This window comes from Phymastichus coffea, unplaced genomic scaffold (genome assembly GCF_024137745.1).
Source record: "Phymastichus coffea isolate CEN01 unplaced genomic scaffold, Cenicafe_Pcof_1.1 PCOF00096, whole genome shotgun sequence".
NCBI lineage: Eukaryota > Metazoa > Arthropoda > Insecta > Hymenoptera > Eulophidae > Phymastichus > Phymastichus coffea.
The window spans coordinates 291,074-307,186 of NW_026706907.1; the positions used below are offsets into that span (position 1 = coordinate 291,074).

General features: G+C 49.9%; 4 protein-coding genes across 4 annotated transcripts; 1 reads left to right on the forward strand and 3 right to left on the reverse strand.

The window, feature by feature from the left end:
* Nucleotides 1-53: 53 nt before the first annotated feature.
* Nucleotides 54-4,951, forward strand: LOC131669664 (peregrin). Its single transcript, XM_058944711.1, has 10 exons — nt 54-447; nt 1,124-1,412; nt 1,545-1,937; nt 2,021-2,483; nt 2,571-2,876; nt 2,962-3,136; nt 3,218-3,696; nt 3,773-4,009; nt 4,088-4,522; nt 4,599-4,951. The coding sequence occupies exons 1-10, from the start codon at nt 277-279 to the stop codon at nt 4,786-4,788; spliced, it is 3,138 nt and encodes a 1,045-aa protein (XP_058800694.1). The 5' UTR covers nt 54-276; the 3' UTR covers nt 4,789-4,951.
* Nucleotides 4,869-8,026, reverse strand: LOC131669666 (beta-ureidopropionase-like). The gene is made up of 6 exons (XM_058944713.1): nt 7,164-8,026; nt 6,628-6,869; nt 6,034-6,281; nt 5,567-5,955; nt 5,172-5,489; nt 4,869-5,092 (listed from the first exon to the last, which is right to left on the reverse strand). Exons 2-6 carry the CDS (start codon nt 6,732-6,734, stop codon nt 5,015-5,017), a joined length of 1,140 nt encoding a protein of 379 aa, XP_058800696.1. The 5' UTR covers nt 6,735-6,869; nt 7,164-8,026; the 3' UTR covers nt 4,869-5,014.
* A 172-nt stretch (nt 8,027-8,198) lies between these two features.
* Nucleotides 8,199-10,208, reverse strand: LOC131669665 (beta-ureidopropionase-like). The gene is made up of 5 exons (XM_058944712.1): nt 9,769-10,208; nt 9,452-9,705; nt 8,987-9,375; nt 8,607-8,924; nt 8,199-8,519 (listed from the first exon to the last, which is right to left on the reverse strand). Exons 1-5 carry the CDS (start codon nt 9,867-9,869, stop codon nt 8,436-8,438), a joined length of 1,146 nt encoding a protein of 381 aa, XP_058800695.1. The 5' UTR covers nt 9,870-10,208; the 3' UTR covers nt 8,199-8,435.
* Nucleotides 10,209-11,576: 1,368 nt separating this feature from the next.
* LOC131669696 (beta-ureidopropionase-like) lies at nt 11,577-14,300 on the reverse strand. The gene is made up of 5 exons (XM_058944772.1): nt 13,771-14,300; nt 12,869-13,119; nt 12,264-12,652; nt 11,873-12,190; nt 11,577-11,786 (listed from the first exon to the last, which is right to left on the reverse strand). Exons 1-5 carry the CDS (start codon nt 13,896-13,898, stop codon nt 11,691-11,693), a joined length of 1,182 nt encoding a protein of 393 aa, XP_058800755.1. The 5' UTR covers nt 13,899-14,300; the 3' UTR covers nt 11,577-11,690.
* Nucleotides 14,301-16,113: the final 1,813 nt, after the last annotated feature.

Sequence of the window (16,113 nt, forward strand, 5' to 3'; positions counted from 1 at the left end):
TGGGCAGCTATAGCGAAGCGAGCCGACGCGCGCGCGGCGTACGTACGCGACGTATGTTGATAACTTAACCTTAAAAGTTAGGCAAAGTTTATTGGCGCAACATTGCTACGGTCAACAGTCGCTAGCACGGACCGGCTTCGCCTCATCAACTTGTCACCAACAGTACATATACTATACCCTGCAAGTGTTTAATAAAAAGCAGTCGTACTGCAGCAGTTAACGACGGAAAGCCGGCCAAGTCGGCCGGTAGTAAGCAGCATCAGTAGGCGCAAGAAGATGAAGAGCACGCCACATTCCAGCAAGAAGAGTAAGAAGGGTAAACGCAACAACCGGAGCAAGCTTGCTGCAGCTTCCGTTGATGTGCAAAGCCACATTGGTGGTGGTTCTTCCATTTATGCTGGCATTGATTCTGCTCCAGTTCAACAGGAATCTAACAAGTACTCACTGGTGAGTACCTACGCTGCTAGTGAGATTTATAAACAATAAGTCTCTAGCTTTGCATATGATTGGCAGCAAATATTTTCTCTGCAGTTTGATAATATAGATGTTGAGTTACACATATGAGTTAAAAGCCTTAAAACTATTTGCAATTATTTTGCCTGTAGATTCATGACACCAACCATTCATAAGTGAATACAATTTTTGTATTAACTTTAGAAATTTGGAAAAAGAGTTATTCGATTATTGCTATAAATAAAATAAAATTCAGTTTGTATAATTGTTTTGATGTTGATTGATATTTTTGAAATTACTACAATAATTTCCTACACTTCACTTTATCATCTAATTTGGAAGGATCGTAGTTGCAATGTAACGGTGACTATGCATAGTTCATGTTTAATTTTCATCTGGTATTACAGTTTTGCTTTTACAATTACAAAAATCATTAGATCATTTGTTAACTTTTTTTCTTATGTATTACTTATATTAGTTATTGTACATAAATAATGTTTATTTTTTATATAATTTACTAAATTAATATTTGTTTTTTATATCAAATATTGCTATATCTTATTACTATTGTATATTATATGCTATCAAACCTAAAATTTACTAATAAATAATACAATGAGCCAATTACAAAAGTTGTAGTAGGTAAATAAGATAAGATATCCAATTTCAGGTGAAACCACTGCTGCCAGGAGATGGAAACAAACCATACAAAGTTGTCTTTGCAGATGGTTTGCCTATAGTCTCACAAGATGAGCATAATGGAGATGATAAAAATTTATCAAATAAGAATAGTGGAACAGTCACTCAGGATCGAGAAAAAGAAGACAAGGCAATTTTAAGCAACTTACCTGTAGCAGTAGCTAAAGAATTAGAAGGTTATGAAAATCAAATTGGTGAAGCTGAGCCACTTCCAAATTCTTATGTTAGGTTTATGGAACGTAGTGGAGAGGAATTGGACGGTAAAACACTGCTGTATTATTTCCTTTGCATTGAATGTTGATTGCTCTAGCCATTCAATGTCCAATGATATAGATTCATTCGTTTCTGCAATTAGATTATTAATCATTAATGGTGGTGTAAACATAATTCAGGTGAGATTGAGTACGATCTCGACGAAGAAGACTCAGCATGGCTATCTATTGTAAATGAACGAAGAGCCGCCTCGGGACTCGTCCCGAATCTGGAGCCAGACACTTTTGAACTGCTGATGGATCGTCTGGAGAAAGAATCCTACTTTCAGCAGCAGGTCAATGGTGGTAGTGCAGCGGGCGTGGTAACGGCTGCTGACGAGGATGCAGTTTGCTGCATCTGCATGGATGGAGAGTGCCAGAATAGCAACGCGATTCTGTTTTGCGATATGTGTAATCTGGCAGTACATCAAGACTGTTACGGAGTTCCTTACATTCCCGAGGGACAGTGGTTATGCAGGAGGTGTCTTCAGAGTCCGTCTCGAGCGGTGGATTGTGCTCTTTGTCCCAATCGAGGTCTGTTACGCGAGAAGTCCACGTGACGTGGTTGTTCGCAGATTACAGCAACGTTACATATGGCTCGCTGACTTTTTACATAGGTGGTGCATTCAAAGAAACCGATCGGCCGGCAACGTGGGCGCACGTGGTCTGTGCGTTGTGGATCCCAGAGGTGCGTTTCGCTAACACGGTTTTTCTAGAGCCGATCGACAGCATCGAGAGCATACCTGCTGCGCGCTGGCGGCTGACGTGCTGCGTGTGTAAACGCCGCGGCGTCGGCGCCTGCATCCAATGTCACAAGAGCAATTGTTATGCGGCTTTTCACGTGACGTGCGCTCAGCAGGCCGGGCTATGTATGCGCATGCGGACCGTCCAGCCAGCTAACGGCGAGCCGATGCTCGTCCAGAAAACAGCCTATTGTGAGACCCACGCACCGGCCGATTATCAGCCGAGCACCAATCCAGCAGATGCTCGAAGAAGAGCCATCGCTAACAAGAAGAGCTCCAGCGCTCCAGTAATCTCCATACCCACCATTCCACCGGAGCGCATTCGCGAGATCGCCAAGTACGCTCATCTAATTATGTGTTCTCTGCCTTCCTCTATCTTTAGAATGAGCGAATTCTATTTTGTTTGATTCTATCTGTTTGGTAGTCTAGCGGACGGCTTGCCAAAGAAAAATCAGCTGATACAACGGCTGATAGCGTATTGGACGCTGAAGCGCCAGTATCGCAACGGAGTGCCACTGTTGAGGCGCTTGCAGAGTTCGCATCCTCATCCTAGAGCTCCCCCGTCGCTAACCGATTCCTCTTGCTCGCCAACGCCCGATGGCGAGGTACGCGACGAGATGTACAAACAGCTTAAATACTGGCAGTGTCTCAGGCAGGACCTCGAGAGGGCTAGGTTGCTATGCGAGCTGGTCAGAAAGCGCGAGAAATTAAAGAAGCAACTGTTTAGAGTGTACGTTCAAAGAGCAATCAAGCTTCGTCCCACTGCCCCCCACTCTATCTCTCTCTAAGACTGGCGCTCCTTTTTGATTTTGCAGAAAAGAAAAGTGCATGTGGTTCGAGCTGAGGCCGCTCGAAAGTGTGCTAAGAATATTGCTAGAATCGCTCAAGATGCGAGATCCAAACGATATTTTCGGGCAACCGGTGAATATTGAAGAAGTACCAGATTATTTGGACATTGTTACGCACCCGATGGATCTCTCGACTATGGAGGTATGATGTGATGTTTGAATTTTCAACTTTACAAACAGGACACTTTCTACTGTCATCTGACGAATCTCTATTCTTTTGAAGGCAAAAATCGACAGACAGCAGTACAACACAATAGTTGAGTTTGAAGCTGACTTCAATCTCATGGTTAACAATTGCTTGGCATATAATCGCAAAGACACCATGTTTTATCGCGCTGGTCTAAAGATGCGCGAGCAAGGCGGTTGTGTTATAGAACAAGTGCGCAAAGATTATCCCGATCTCACATTGGCCTATACCCTCGAAGATATTAGCGAGCCGATTGAGGCGCATACTCGGGAACAGCAACAGCAGCAACCACAACCACAGCAACAGCAGCAGCAGCAGCAACAGCAGCAACAACAGCAGCAGCAGCAACAACAACAACAACAACAACAACAACAACAACAACAACAACAACAACAACACCAACAACAACAACAACAACAACAACAACAACAACAACTAGTAGTTGGTGGAGCTTCGAAAGGTAGAAAACGCGATCGTAGTTCGAGAGTGCGGAATGACTCGGAATCGCGACCCAGGTAAGTAAGGAGGCTGAGGAGACTTGTATGCTCATAAGGCATAACAAATCTACGATTTTGCATCTAACTTTTACAGCGGTGACAAAGATATATCCTCGACCAGCATGCAAAGTGGCAGTCCAGGTGACAATAGTACTGCAAATACCAGCGGCGGGAGTACAGGTACTGGTACTGCAGTTGGTGGTGGCGTGAATCGCAGAACGGCCGTGCTATTTACGCGCAAAGCCAAAGCTCGCGCGAGTCGCGGTCAGGTACATCGATCAAGTCCCGAGAATGAGCAAAAAAAAGAAAGCGACAGTTTTAGAGTATACAGGTACTTTGTTTGAATCATACTCGTAATCGTCGCTGTCAAGTAAGTGAACAATTGTTAATTATAAAGTATCCCTTATAGAACCGGAGGTACGGACAGCGATGTTGGTGAACGTGAGAGTCAATCGTCCAGCTGTAGTAGTTGTTCGACCAGCCGATCGACAAGCCCCGAGCGCGATGACGGTGCAGCGAACGAGTCACAAGACTTATCCGCGCACCGACCAAAAGTCATTAAAAACAGCGATGGCAGCAACTATGACGCTGTAGTTGCTGCTGGAGAGATGAGCGATAAGATGGAAATCGATAATGATGGAGGATTATCGGCACTGCAGCTCGTCTGGGCCAAATGCAGAGGCTACCCGTGGTACCCGGCTCTCATCATAGATCCAAATACACCGAAAGGCACCGTTTACAAAGGTGTACCAATACCATCTCCGCCCGAAGACGTGCTCGCTTTGAGAAATAATCACAAGGAACGGGTTTACCTTGTATTGTTCTTCGATACTAAAAGGACCTGGTGAGTTGATACATCGAATTTCGATTGCGACGAATTTACATTTGAATAGTTAGCAATACGCATATTGTCATTCTAGGCAATGGTTACCAGGAGAAAAGCTCGAATCTCTTGGCGTATCTCAAGAGCTGGACGATGGCAAATTGATTGAGTCTCGAAAACCCACGGACAGAAAAGCGGTAAAGAAAGCATATCAAGACGCATTGCTCTACCAAAAACAAACGCGCAACTCGTCGTCGTCACTCGACGCATCACCGACGAGCGATTGATGGTGAAGTTGACAATTTTATCAGCTAGCAATAATTTGCTTGTACAAAAAATTAGATTCATTACTTTGTAGGCTCATTAATTTATTATTAAGTCCACATTGCATAAAAGAATATGCGTTTATTTGAGGAGGAAAAGAACACTTTCTGACTTGGAGTTTTTAGTTATTTTATAAAATACATCTTTTTATAAAGCAATATTGGCAGAGTTGCATCATTCATTTCCCTTTCAAATGATTTGCGGCTTGAATTGAGGCTGGGAAGCTTCGTTGAGCTTTTTACCATACATTTCTAATCTTTGCGTCATCTGAAAAGATAAGATGCATTTGTATGGGCTACACTGTATTGACATTAAATGCAGTTGGAGGAGGTGATTTAATACTTACTCGAAATCCCCAAAGATCTTTGACCTGCCTGCACAAATTCAAATCTAACTGGGCAATGAGTAATCCGTCCTTGTGCCTATTCAAGCCGCGAGTCCTTGCGCCATCAGGCGAAGCAATGTAACTAGAGCCGTAAAAGTGTCCGAAGTCGTGGTGGGCTGGTTTCCCATCAGCTGATGTGAATTCATGGGGAAACCTTTCGATGCCCACTCGATTGACAGCGCAAGTGTAGTAGCTGTTGGCAATGGCAGCGTTCCTTGCTTCGATTGGCCACATGGGTTCCGACAAATTGCCCACCGTTGCCGATGGATTGAATACGATCTGAAAATCCAACGAACTATTTCGGTCGCGAACGATGCAGATGCGAGCCGAATTGGATGACAAATGTGTACGCATACCTCGGCTCCGTTCAATCCAAACATTAACCAATTTAGCGGATGATGCCTGCCGTAACAAATGTTTACGGCGATTTTGCCGTAAGGCGTCTCAAAGACCGGATGCCCGGTGTCACCTTCCATATAATAGGTAGACTCATTGAAGTCGCCGATTCTGGGTATGTGGTTTTTTCTGTGTTTGCCCATCACTTTACCGTCGGTGCCGATCACCACGGCGGTATTCCAAATGGTATCACCGTTGACGCTGTCGCGCTCGAGAATCGGCGAAATGATGACCATTTTGTATTTTTTCGCCAGTCCGGACAGCAGCTCGGTGGAGGGCCCACTGAGGGCGTCCTCAGCGAACTCGCACCAAGGATATTTTTCTCGCGTGCAGAAGGCGAACGGCATGGCTGATCGGGACAGAGAACGCGCGCATTGAAAAATTGCGCGCGAGCGTTAAGGCTACGCCGTTCCGCTGGAATACTTACTCCAAGCCTCCTGCAAGCAAACAATATTGACCTGACACTTGGCAGCGTGCTCGATGTAGTCGGCGATCTTCTTGTGAATGGCAGCGCGCTGGTCGACGACGGGCGCATCCGTCGGCAGAACGATCGAGTTTTGAATGATGCCCACACGTATGACCCTTGGCGGCCGAAGCTCCTCGAACCTGGCGCCGTCCAAACGCCAGGCAGCTACCTCGCATTTCTCCTCGTCGAGTTGGGGCACGTTGAGTTTACTGCAAATTGGTCGCTCGTTATCGTTTCGCCATCTTAATATCATCAAAATATCACGTGCAGTCAATATCTGACAAATAAAGAGAGAGAGAGAGAGAGAGAGTTCTATCTCCTGATGCTGCGATAAGAGGCTGCTTGTCTCGGAGCGATCTGCGGATGGAATTGCGCCGTATGCATGGAATACTTGCGCGCATTCGACGACTGTTGCATTTGAACGCGATGAACTTTTCTTTTCACGTGCCGTCGCGCAATATTGCCGCATACGTTCGCTTGAATTGCGAGTACACTCTGTGCCGTATCGCATCGAAATTCCGTGTTCATAAAGGTACAGGTAGTTCAGCAACTTACTCCAATTCGCGGCCATAGAGCAGCCTATTCACGAACGAACTGTTGGCCTTGCTCACTTCTTCGTCCAGTACCGCTTCCAAGGACAATTGATCCAATTTCAGATCCATTCTTGCTGCGACGCCTTGGCCGAACTCTGCTCTGGAGCGTGGTAATTTTTCTGTCGACGCGTATGCAACGATTCTTGTGCGGCTGTCTTTGGATTTCTCTTTTGAAATAGCGTAAACTACAGCTGCTATTGTTCACTGCAATAGAGTAATATGAGTAATATTCGGCAAGTACGACTAACTTTCTTTTAATCTCGTCCGCGCGCGTGGCATTGACGTATAGAGCCGATTGGCAGCTGCGAGAAAATGCGCTGCACGACAATCTGCACTTGATTGCACATTACCGTCGATGTGCTCTTGAGCAAATGAAAAAATATCGCGAGGCAAACGCCGGCGAACGATACCGTGGAGCAACTTGCATATGTACATTCGACTTTTGATAAGCGATGTCGAGCGCGCTAACGCCTTTAATTATTATATACGTTTTCATACCAAGACTGTCGATCGGCCAAGAAATTGGCAGAGTAAGTGGCGATGATGCCGGTGCGGTCCGCCCTGTTGTACGGAAAATAACGACGCCGAACGTCAGAAGCGAATCAGCTGACATTTACGGCTGCGCCGATCACACTTGATGTAGAAATCTATATAGTGCGGATACAGGCGAGCGCTGGCGAAGAGGGGAGACTCGAGTCGGCCAATAGCGCATCCCCATCGCGCTGAATCCATCTACACCGAAGTCCATCGGGCTGCAACTCGAACAGCCGGTGTACTCGAGCGTCGGCCGAGCTCATTACCCAGCGACCACCTCGAATCGATATTAATCGGCTGTGCGCGCCGTCCTTTTTACTTTTCTCTCGAGTCGTTGTTCCGTTCTGCAGCCGCTCGACCGGTTCGAACGGCACGGGCTGGCGCGAGCTTTCCGAGCTCGTAACAGCTGTGGCTTCGTTGGCGTCGTCGACACCGCGGTCTCGCGACTATTATCAGGTGCCACGCGCACGCAGCCGATATGACGCGCTATGATAGCCGCGGTCAAACGGACATGCACACACGCATGAATAACAAACAATATTTGCGGTGCTGGATAATCATCGGCCTCTCTCGAAACCGGCACTGCGCTCGCTCCGTTCCACCAGTCGACTCGAACGAAACTCGAGCGAACGTCCACTATATACAAAGAATTATTCCGAGGCCGAGACGCCGCGCGGACCATCGTTTCCGAATGAGCAGAGCAATATTTCGACATATTCGAACGTCGTTATTCATGGCGGACGCCACGTGTCCACGTACAATCTTGGCGTTTAGCAAAGTAAACGACGTGTACTTTTTCTCGCTGTTTCATGATTGTCACTTGGAACGTTAGCTAAAATTCCTTTAGAGCAATCGATGTCGTCAGCGCAACCTGTTTGTAACAGTTTTCCGACGCTACGCCTTTTCGTATCGTTTGAAACGCTACAGCTCGTTCGTTTCATCCGCAAGGACCAAATGAACAAAGGTTCAAGAAATAACAGCGACATTGTTTAAACTTTGTTGAATGTATGTACCTGTATATTTGCAGTTAGTGTAATGGAAGAAGTAATATAAATTTAAAAAAATAAACGCTAGGTAGAAAGAAAGTTAGAGCCGAGACAACGAAGTAGAGAGCGTCCAGCGTGTAGTGCTTGTGTATACAGTAATATGCGACGACGGCTGCGATCGCACCTGGACGTGCAGCTGCAATGTTAGACGAGCAGAGCAGGAAGCGCAGCAGGCTGACCGGCGATCCGACTACTTTCCGACGATCTGAGGCTGGAAATCCGGACTGGCAGCTTCGGCCAGTCTGGGCGCGTACAGATCCAGCCTGCGCGTCATCTGCGGAGAGAACGCGAGCGCATTGAAATTGCAATAGAACTGCAGGGGAGACGACGGCGAGCGTGAACGCGAGGTGCGTGTACCGACCGGGAAGTTCCAGAGGTCGCGCATCTGCCTGCAGAGGTTGAGGTCGATCTCGGCAACGAGGATGCCGTCGGTAGTACGGCCGAGGCAGGGGGTGCGGGTGCCGTCGGGGGCGGTGATGTAGCTGGAGCCGAAGAACTGGCCGAGCTCCTTATGGGCCGGCTTGCCGTCGCCGGAGGTGAACTCGCGCGGGTAGACCTCGGTGCCCACTCGGTTGATGGCGCACGTGTAGTAGCTGTTGGAGATGGCCGCGCAGCGAGCCTCGATCTCCCACAGCGTCTCGAACTTGTCGGCGATGATGGCCGACGGGTTGAAGACGATCTGCGGCCGAGCGCGCGCTCAGTCCCGACGGCTCGGCGCAACGGCCTCGTCGCTGTACTTACCTCGGCCCCGTTCAGGCCGTACACGAGCCAGTTGAGCGGGTGGTGGCGCCCGTAGCAGGTGACCACGCCGATTTTGCCGAAGGTCGTGTCGAAGACCGGATGGCCGAGGTTGCCCTCCATGTAGTAGGTGGACTCGTTGAAGTCGCCGTTGCGGGGTATGTGGTTCTTGCGCTGCTTGCCGAGCACGCGCCCGTCCGAGTTGATCACCACGGTGGTGTTCCAGACGACGTCGCTGTTGGCGGAGTCGCGCTCGAGGATCGCCGACACGATGACGATGTTGTACTTCTGCGCGAGCTTGACGAGCAGCGTGGTCGTCGGGCCGGTGAGCGCGTCCTCCGCGAACTCGTTCCACGGGTACTTCTCGCGCGTGCAGAACGACATGGGCATCGCTGCCGAGCAGAGAACGAGCGAGAGCGGGTGAGCGAGGTCGCGCGACCGGCTACGGCGTCGGCCGCGCGCCCTTACTCCAGAGCTCCTGCATGCAGACCACGTTGGCGCCGCACTTGGCCGCCGCGTGCTCGATGTAGCCGACGACCTTGCGGTGGATCTCGTCGCGCTGCGCCCGCACCGGCTCGCTCGTCGCCACGGCCAGGCTGTGCTGGATGACGGCCACGCGCACGAGCCGCGGCGCGCGCTGCTGCTCCTCCACGGCGCCGCCCATCCGGTAGCCCTTGAGCTCGCACGCCGCGGGCGCCTCCAGGGCCGGCAGCTCGAGCGCCCTGCGCACAACGGGTCGCGCTCGCGTCAGGCCGCTCGTGGCTCGCCGCGCCCCGTATACTCACTGCAGCTCCCGGCCGTAGACGATGCGCTTGACCGTCTGCAGCTGCGGCTCGGGCACGTGGTCCTCGAGGATCTGCTGCACCGTCAGCGACGACTGGTCCATCCTTGCGCGCTGTCCGACTGTGGCTGGGCGAGCTGCGGTCGGCCCGAGCTCCGGCGACAGATTGTTGTCCAGCGGCCGCGACCGGCTCCCGTATATATGCGAGGCGGGGCCCCGCTGGAAGGCGCGCCGCGGCCCCGCCGCCCCGCCGCCGTCCGGCCGACTTGGCGTTACGGAGTTACGCGCGCGTTTCTCTCGCGGTGGAGAGCCTACCCGGCTGCCGGCACCGCGGCTATAAATAAAGCCGCCTGACGTTCTCAGAAGCGAGGGATTATCGTAGCGGAGCGCGATAAATAATTGCGATGCCGTCGCGGCGCCGCAGCTGAAGAACCGTCTCGAACCACCGCGTCGGGCGTGTTTGCCTGCGCGAGCTTAACGCCTCGGCCGCGTGCGCCGCGGCGCTGTTTATTTGCGTCGACTCGAGGCCCCCGCGCGCCACTTGGCGTCGCTTCCAAATTCCGATTTTATATCACCGCCGCCTCGTTTCGCTCGCGAGCTGCGCGCACCGCGACCGCTGGCTTATACCAACTGGCTCCATTCTCGCTCAACGTCTCGGAATATCAGATCGACTATTGCGAACGCACCATACCAGCCCAGCTTTCGCCTTCTTTCACGCTTCTTGGAAAGCCCCTCCACCGCTCGCGAACATTTCCCATTGCAGTCGAAACGGCCTTCTCCGCGCAAAATCCTCGTCGAAGCATCATCTCATAAATATCACTCGGTTAACGCAAAAGGCTTCATCCCATGAACGACTTTGAATTTGGTGGATAATACGTTCCGTGAAATCTGTACCGGGTAGCGAGAGTGGAGCGCTTTTTCAATAAACTAATTTTGTCCTGGTTAGCTGGGCGAGAGGGAGGGGCTATATCGTGATTTTATTCGCTTTCATGGAATTTATATAAAAGATTAATGCTGGTAGATTGTAATTCCCTGTAATTGCTGCACCGATACTAACGACCAACAAATCAAAAATTAAAATCGTATACATGGCGTCTCACGCGGAAAATCACGTCTCTCGCCATGGCAATGACTTGCACATTCACGCGCGGATAAGTGGGAACGCGTTTTTATAGATTTAATTAAAGAGGAAAAAAGAAGCAAGCGGGCATCTAGAAAATGTCGCATTTGTAGCGCGAAACAATAATTAAAAAAACACGCTGCATTGCTGAAGAGCTGCCTTTGACGGCGACGAGAATTTAATTACAATTTTTTTTTTTCGCAAAGTATAACGAGCTCGTATAGATTCGCTAAGCAATACTCAGATCTACGCAAGCTTGTTTATTTCACGATGCAAATGCATTTTTTCGCCTCGTACGTGAGAATAAAAGTTACTAGTTCTTGTATAATCGCAAATCCCGCAATTGCGAATAAATTAGATTAAAAATCATGTGCGTATGGCACGGGACCCTAGAGAGGTGTATATTATTTTGGGATCTACTCGTACAGATATATCGCGTACGATGGACAGAAACGACTATTATTTTAACGTCAACCGCTGGCACGAAACGATTTTTCTTTTTCACATATGTTATATGTATAACTGTTATAGCTGAACTACATGTCTACGAGTCGCTGCGACGGATTATTTCTGGACAAGGAAAATAGCTTGCGCGGCATTAAATGAAAAAGAATACCTCCGATTCGAAGCTATTGGTGAGAGGTTTTTAATAAAATCGAAGAAATAGTTTATGTTCGATGTATTTTATTGGTATAAAAAGATTATGAGATAAAATGAGAGGGAGCAAGAAAGGGGAGGATTTGGGGCGTCGAAGAAAGTGTACACGCCGTAGGGCAGGAAGAACACGATTAGACGAAGCACAGCTGTCAATTAGCCGAGGAAGGCTTGACGATTTGCGGCTTAAAGTCGTGCTGAACGGCTTCGTTGAGTTCTTTGGCGTACAATTCCAGCCTCTGCGTCATCTGCAACAGCGGGGAGGGTGGCGAGGACGATTGCGATCCCTGAAAAAGTTGGGGAGGCGCCAAGTGGGCCTGCCAAGTGAACTCACCCTGAATCCCCACAGATCTCTGATCTGGCGGCAGAGGTTGAGGTCGATCTCGGCGACGAGCATGCCGTCGTGGCTGCGGCTTAGGCCCGGCGTGCGCGTGCCGTCCGGCGCCGCGACGTAGCTCGAGCCGTAGAAGTGCCCGAAGTCGCGGTGGGCTGGCTTGCCGTCGCCGGAAGTGAAGGCGTTGGGAAACAGCTCGGTGCCCACTCGATTGATCGCGCAGGTGTAGTAGCTGTTGGCGATGGCGTGGCAGCGGGCCTCGATCGGCCACATCGGCTCCGAGAGCGTCTTGGTGGTGGCCGATGGGTTGAACACGATCTGCAATCGAGGACCGATCGCGGCTGAGCGGGCTGGCCTCGGAGGTGCGCGCGCGCGCGCGGTCATCAATTACCTCGGCGCCGTTCAGGCCGTACATGAGCCAGTTGAGCGGATGATGGCGACCGTAGCAAATGTTGACGGCGATCTTGCCGTAGGGCGTCTCGAAAACCGGGTGGCCGAGGGTGCTCTCCATGTAGTAGGTGGACTCGTTGAAGTCGTTCTTGCGGGGAACGTGGTTCTTGCGCTCCTTGCCAATGAGGCGGCCGTCGGGTCCGATGATCACGGCGGCGTTCCACAGCACGTCGCCCCTGACGTGGTCGCGCTCCAGGATGGGCGAGACGATGACCATGTTGTGCTTGCTCGCCAGACCGGACAGCAGCTCGGTGGAGGGCCCTAGGTAGGCGTCCTCGGCCATCTCGCACCACGGGTACTTCTCGCGGGTGCAGAAGGCGAACGGCATGTCTGCAACGGAGGCGGGACAGGGCCGTGAGCTGCGCGCTCTCTCGCACGCTCGGTTCCCCTTCGCCGACTTTACACGGCTGATACGCGCCGAGCAACGCGCTTTCGACACGGTTCCGCAGCGATGAAGCTGCTATCGCCACCCGTCCCCCCGCCCTCGGCCGAAACGGCGATAGTCGCGCTGGCGAGCTCGAGCCGCGACGATAGCCGGTTACTCACGCCATCCCTCCTGCAGGCAGACGATGTTGGCGCCGCACTTGGCCGCGTGCTCCACGTAGCCGCCGACCTTCTTGAAGATGGCGTCGCGCTGCTCCCACAGCGGCGCGCTCGTGGGCAGCACGATCGCGTGCTGGATCAGGGCCACGCGCACGAGCCGCGGCGCGCGCAGCTGCTCCTCCATCGCGCCGTCCATCCTGTAGCCCTGCAGATCGAAGCTCTGCTCGCCTTCCAATTTCGGCAGGTCCAACTTTCTGCAAATTGCACCGACGCGTCAGCTCGGACCTCTCGTGTCGCAAGGGCAAACGCCCTTGTCGGGGTATGAAGCTCCCGTGACATGTATGTACATGCGCGCCCGGTTCAGCGCTTCGCTGGGCTTGAAATTTCGAGCATACGATTTTTATTCGACGAATCCGAGCCCTAGCTTAGGTTGGCCTTGTCTTTCTTGGCTGTTCATTGAAAACGCAAGGAAGCCGTCGCGGGAAAGCAGAGTTCGGCCCAACGTGTATCACGAATCTTTTGACATTCCGCGTTTCGATCGAATATTTGCGGAATGCCTCTTGTCCTAGCTGGTGCAATGAGCAAACTTTTCGGAACATGATTGTTCTCGGCGAGCGGCACAAACGATATTAATTACCATTCAATTTCGCCCGACTGACATTATCGCTTGACGAACAATTTGAAAGACACTCGATAGCTGCAATCGCCAGCCGCGAATAATAACACGCTGCGATGAACTTTGTTGAGATAATGTGCGCGCTCAAGTGAAACCAATGATTTTTACGCTATAGTTTTACACGAAGTATGTCGTTAGTTTCGCGAAGTTACCGTAGCAAAATGCTGACAACAGTCATGTACAGAAAAAATAACTTTCAATATAGGTATACATAATGTATTGCTCTCACTCGATTTCACGCCCATAGAGGATCCTCTTGACCTCCGCGAGGATAGGCTCGGGCAGATTGTCCTCGAGCATCCGCTCGAGGCTGAGATGCTCCAGTCCGGTGGTTTTCGTGTCCCCAAAGATGTCCATGACGCGTTAGTGCGGAGACCGTACGCGCGAGACGGAGTTTGCGGAAGAAGAGCGGAGGATTCAGCGACGGACGGCTCGGGTCGATGCCCAAATCAATGATCCGTAGAATGCAGCCGGTCAATTTATACATTGGAGAAAAGCCGCGAGAACGCTAGGGATTGGTTGGCGACAAGCGGATCCCGCCGCGCGCGCGCCCCTACAATGGTCCATTATCGCGCGAGCCGGGGCCCAAGCAGTCGTAGGTCACTCGCAGGACGGCTTGCCGAGATAACGTTGGACGATATCGTTGAACCATCGCGCGTAGCTCTTCGCTCTCGAAGAAGAAGACGGGGCGCGTCACGAGATATATCCAGTGAATAAACCCCGATCCGACGACTTTTGTCTGCCGCGCTCGGAACTACAACGTACCGTTGTTGTAGCGAATTATCCGCTCTCCTCCCCCCCCTCCCCTTACCCCTTCACAAACGACCAATTCCGTCGACCAATATCGTCGACGTCGTCCTGAATTGCAAATCAAGCCGTACGATATCTGCACGTGAAGCTCGTATGAGTCGTTTGATAAATTTCAAGAGAGCGCTGCCTCGAGTCGAGTCCGAACGCGGTTATAATTAGATGAAAAGTCGAATCGAAACGAGCCGTGCCTAACAATGGCTGTTAGTTATAATAGCAACGATCAAGAGCAGGAAGCCGACCAAAGCACGTCGATAGGATACTCATACTATCCCCTAAGTCTGGCTTCGTTGAAAATTTTCGCGCGCCCATAAGTCAGACGCAAGCTCATCGCACTATACTGATCGCAGCGATCTGCAGCTCGACCTCGCTGATAATCCAAGAACGCGTTCTCCGCGCGTCTTCCGGCATCGGCGCTCGGATCAGGCGCGAAGCGCATTTTCGAGAAAGTGCAAGTCTCGTGCCACGATGCATTAACAAGTGCGTCAACCGGATACAGCACCGAAACAAACGTCGTGTGTATATATGTCGTACGATAAATTTGATCTGGTTGCCGGCAATCAATCGACAAATAAAAAAAAAGTCCTGCGCGTTGCAGCCCGGGAATCACGCGGACCAATACCAGCGTATTCTCACGAAGCCAAACGAACTGCTTCGGCGACAAAATATTTCCAGCTCGTCGCGTGTTATGTTGCTGGAAAAGTTGGCTCGTCTCTGTGCTGCAGTCACGTTTTGAGTTTCAGATGAACATATACACGATTGACAGTGGGAGTCTGCCCAAGAACTGTCACTATTTCGAATAATCTTACATTAAGCTTACCACGTCTCTTGCAATTTTTGTTTTTCGACAATCGGTCAGATCACACGATCCACCATTATGCACCTAGGAAGGATTTTCACACGCCAAAAGCTGCAAATCTGTGGTCTCAAAATTACTTCGCGTCATCTTTCAATTTTTCAGATTTTTGATTATTTTTTCATTTGATACCATTCATGCAGTTGTGGCATGAATTAAGTCACTTTGACAGTACGTATGGATAGCACTTGTCAAAGATTTATAACGACTTTAATTTTTACAATCTTTAACCGGGATTAGCTTCTGACGATATCGATTGCACGTTAACTTTCGTCGAAAACGAAATCGCACCTATAGCCTTCGCTGTGGATATAATCAAATTGAAATAAAATACTGATAATAATTATATACATCAACATTTATCATCGTTGGATGAATTTTTTTAAATGATCAATTTTGAGAGTATGTCTAGTTCTAGTGCATCAAGTTAAAAGAAGTGAAAACATTGAAAATTTATTTTCAAACAGAAAAAATGGCTCTCGTTTACTTGCTGTGATTGTCATTATAATAAATTGACTATGCGCATACGCTACGCAATGGATCCTGTGACGATTGCATTGTCTTTCACGTTTTTATCTTACATGTACAAATGTGTTTGTCTCGATCGACACCCGATTGACGTAAAAGAGGCTGAAGAACGGCAGTACATACTACCTTTCAGTTTGATAAAATTGGAACGTGCATTGTTGGAAAACGGACTTGTTTCGTGTAGTATAATGTCAAGAGAGAAAACAGAACTATCACTTTACTTAACTTGCCGGAACGGGAGTGCAAATCGATTTGATTTTTCAATAAAGACAGGGATTTACACGTAAGATTAGCTGTCTGTCCGAATTACGAGCAAGGCGTTGAACGTGCATAGTTCGTCACGCGAACAATGGTACGATTGCTCGCTCGAATCTCAAGAAT

Bases quoted from the DNA above. Each gene is read 5' to 3' on its own strand.
- LOC131669664 (XM_058944711.1), top strand. From the start codon at position 277: ATGAAGAGCACGCCACATTCCAGCAAGAAGAGTAAGAAGGGTAAACGC. The intron at 2,484-2,570 runs GTACGCTCATCT...TCTGTTTGGTAG, and splicing joins CGCATTCGCGAGATCGCCAA to TCTAGCGGACGGCTTGCCAA. The intron at 3,697-3,772 runs GTAAGTAAGGAG...TAACTTTTACAG, and splicing joins GACTCGGAATCGCGACCCAG to CGGTGACAAAGATATATCCT.
- LOC131669666 (XM_058944713.1), bottom strand. From the start codon at position 6,734: ATGGATCTGAAATTGGATCAATTGTCCTTGGAAGCGGTACTGGACGAA. The intron at 5,956-6,033 runs GTAAGTATTCCA...TGTCCCGATCAG, and splicing joins TTGCTTGCAGGAGGCTTGGA to CCATGCCGTTCGCCTTCTGC. The intron at 5,093-5,171 runs GTAAGTATTAAA...TTATCTTTTCAG, and splicing joins AAGATCTTTGGGGATTTCGA to ATGACGCAAAGATTAGAAAT.
- LOC131669696 (XM_058944772.1), bottom strand. From the start codon at position 13,898: ATGGACATCTTTGGGGACACGAAAACCACCGGACTGGAGCATCTCAGC. The intron at 13,120-13,770 runs GTGAGAGCAATA...TGCAATTTGCAG, and splicing joins CTCTATGGGCGTGAAATCGA to AAAGTTGGACCTGCCGAAAT. The intron at 11,787-11,872 runs GTGAGTTCACTT...CCGCTGTTGCAG, and splicing joins GAGATCTGTGGGGATTCAGG to ATGACGCAGAGGCTGGAATT.
- LOC131669665 (XM_058944712.1), bottom strand. From the start codon at position 9,869: ATGGACCAGTCGTCGCTGACGGTGCAGCAGATCCTCGAGGACCACGTG. The intron at 9,376-9,451 runs GTAAGGGCGCGC...TCTGCTCGGCAG, and splicing joins CTGCATGCAGGAGCTCTGGA to CGATGCCCATGTCGTTCTGC. The intron at 8,925-8,986 runs GTAAGTACAGCG...GCTCGGCCGCAG, and splicing joins ACGGCCTGAACGGGGCCGAG to ATCGTCTTCAACCCGTCGGC.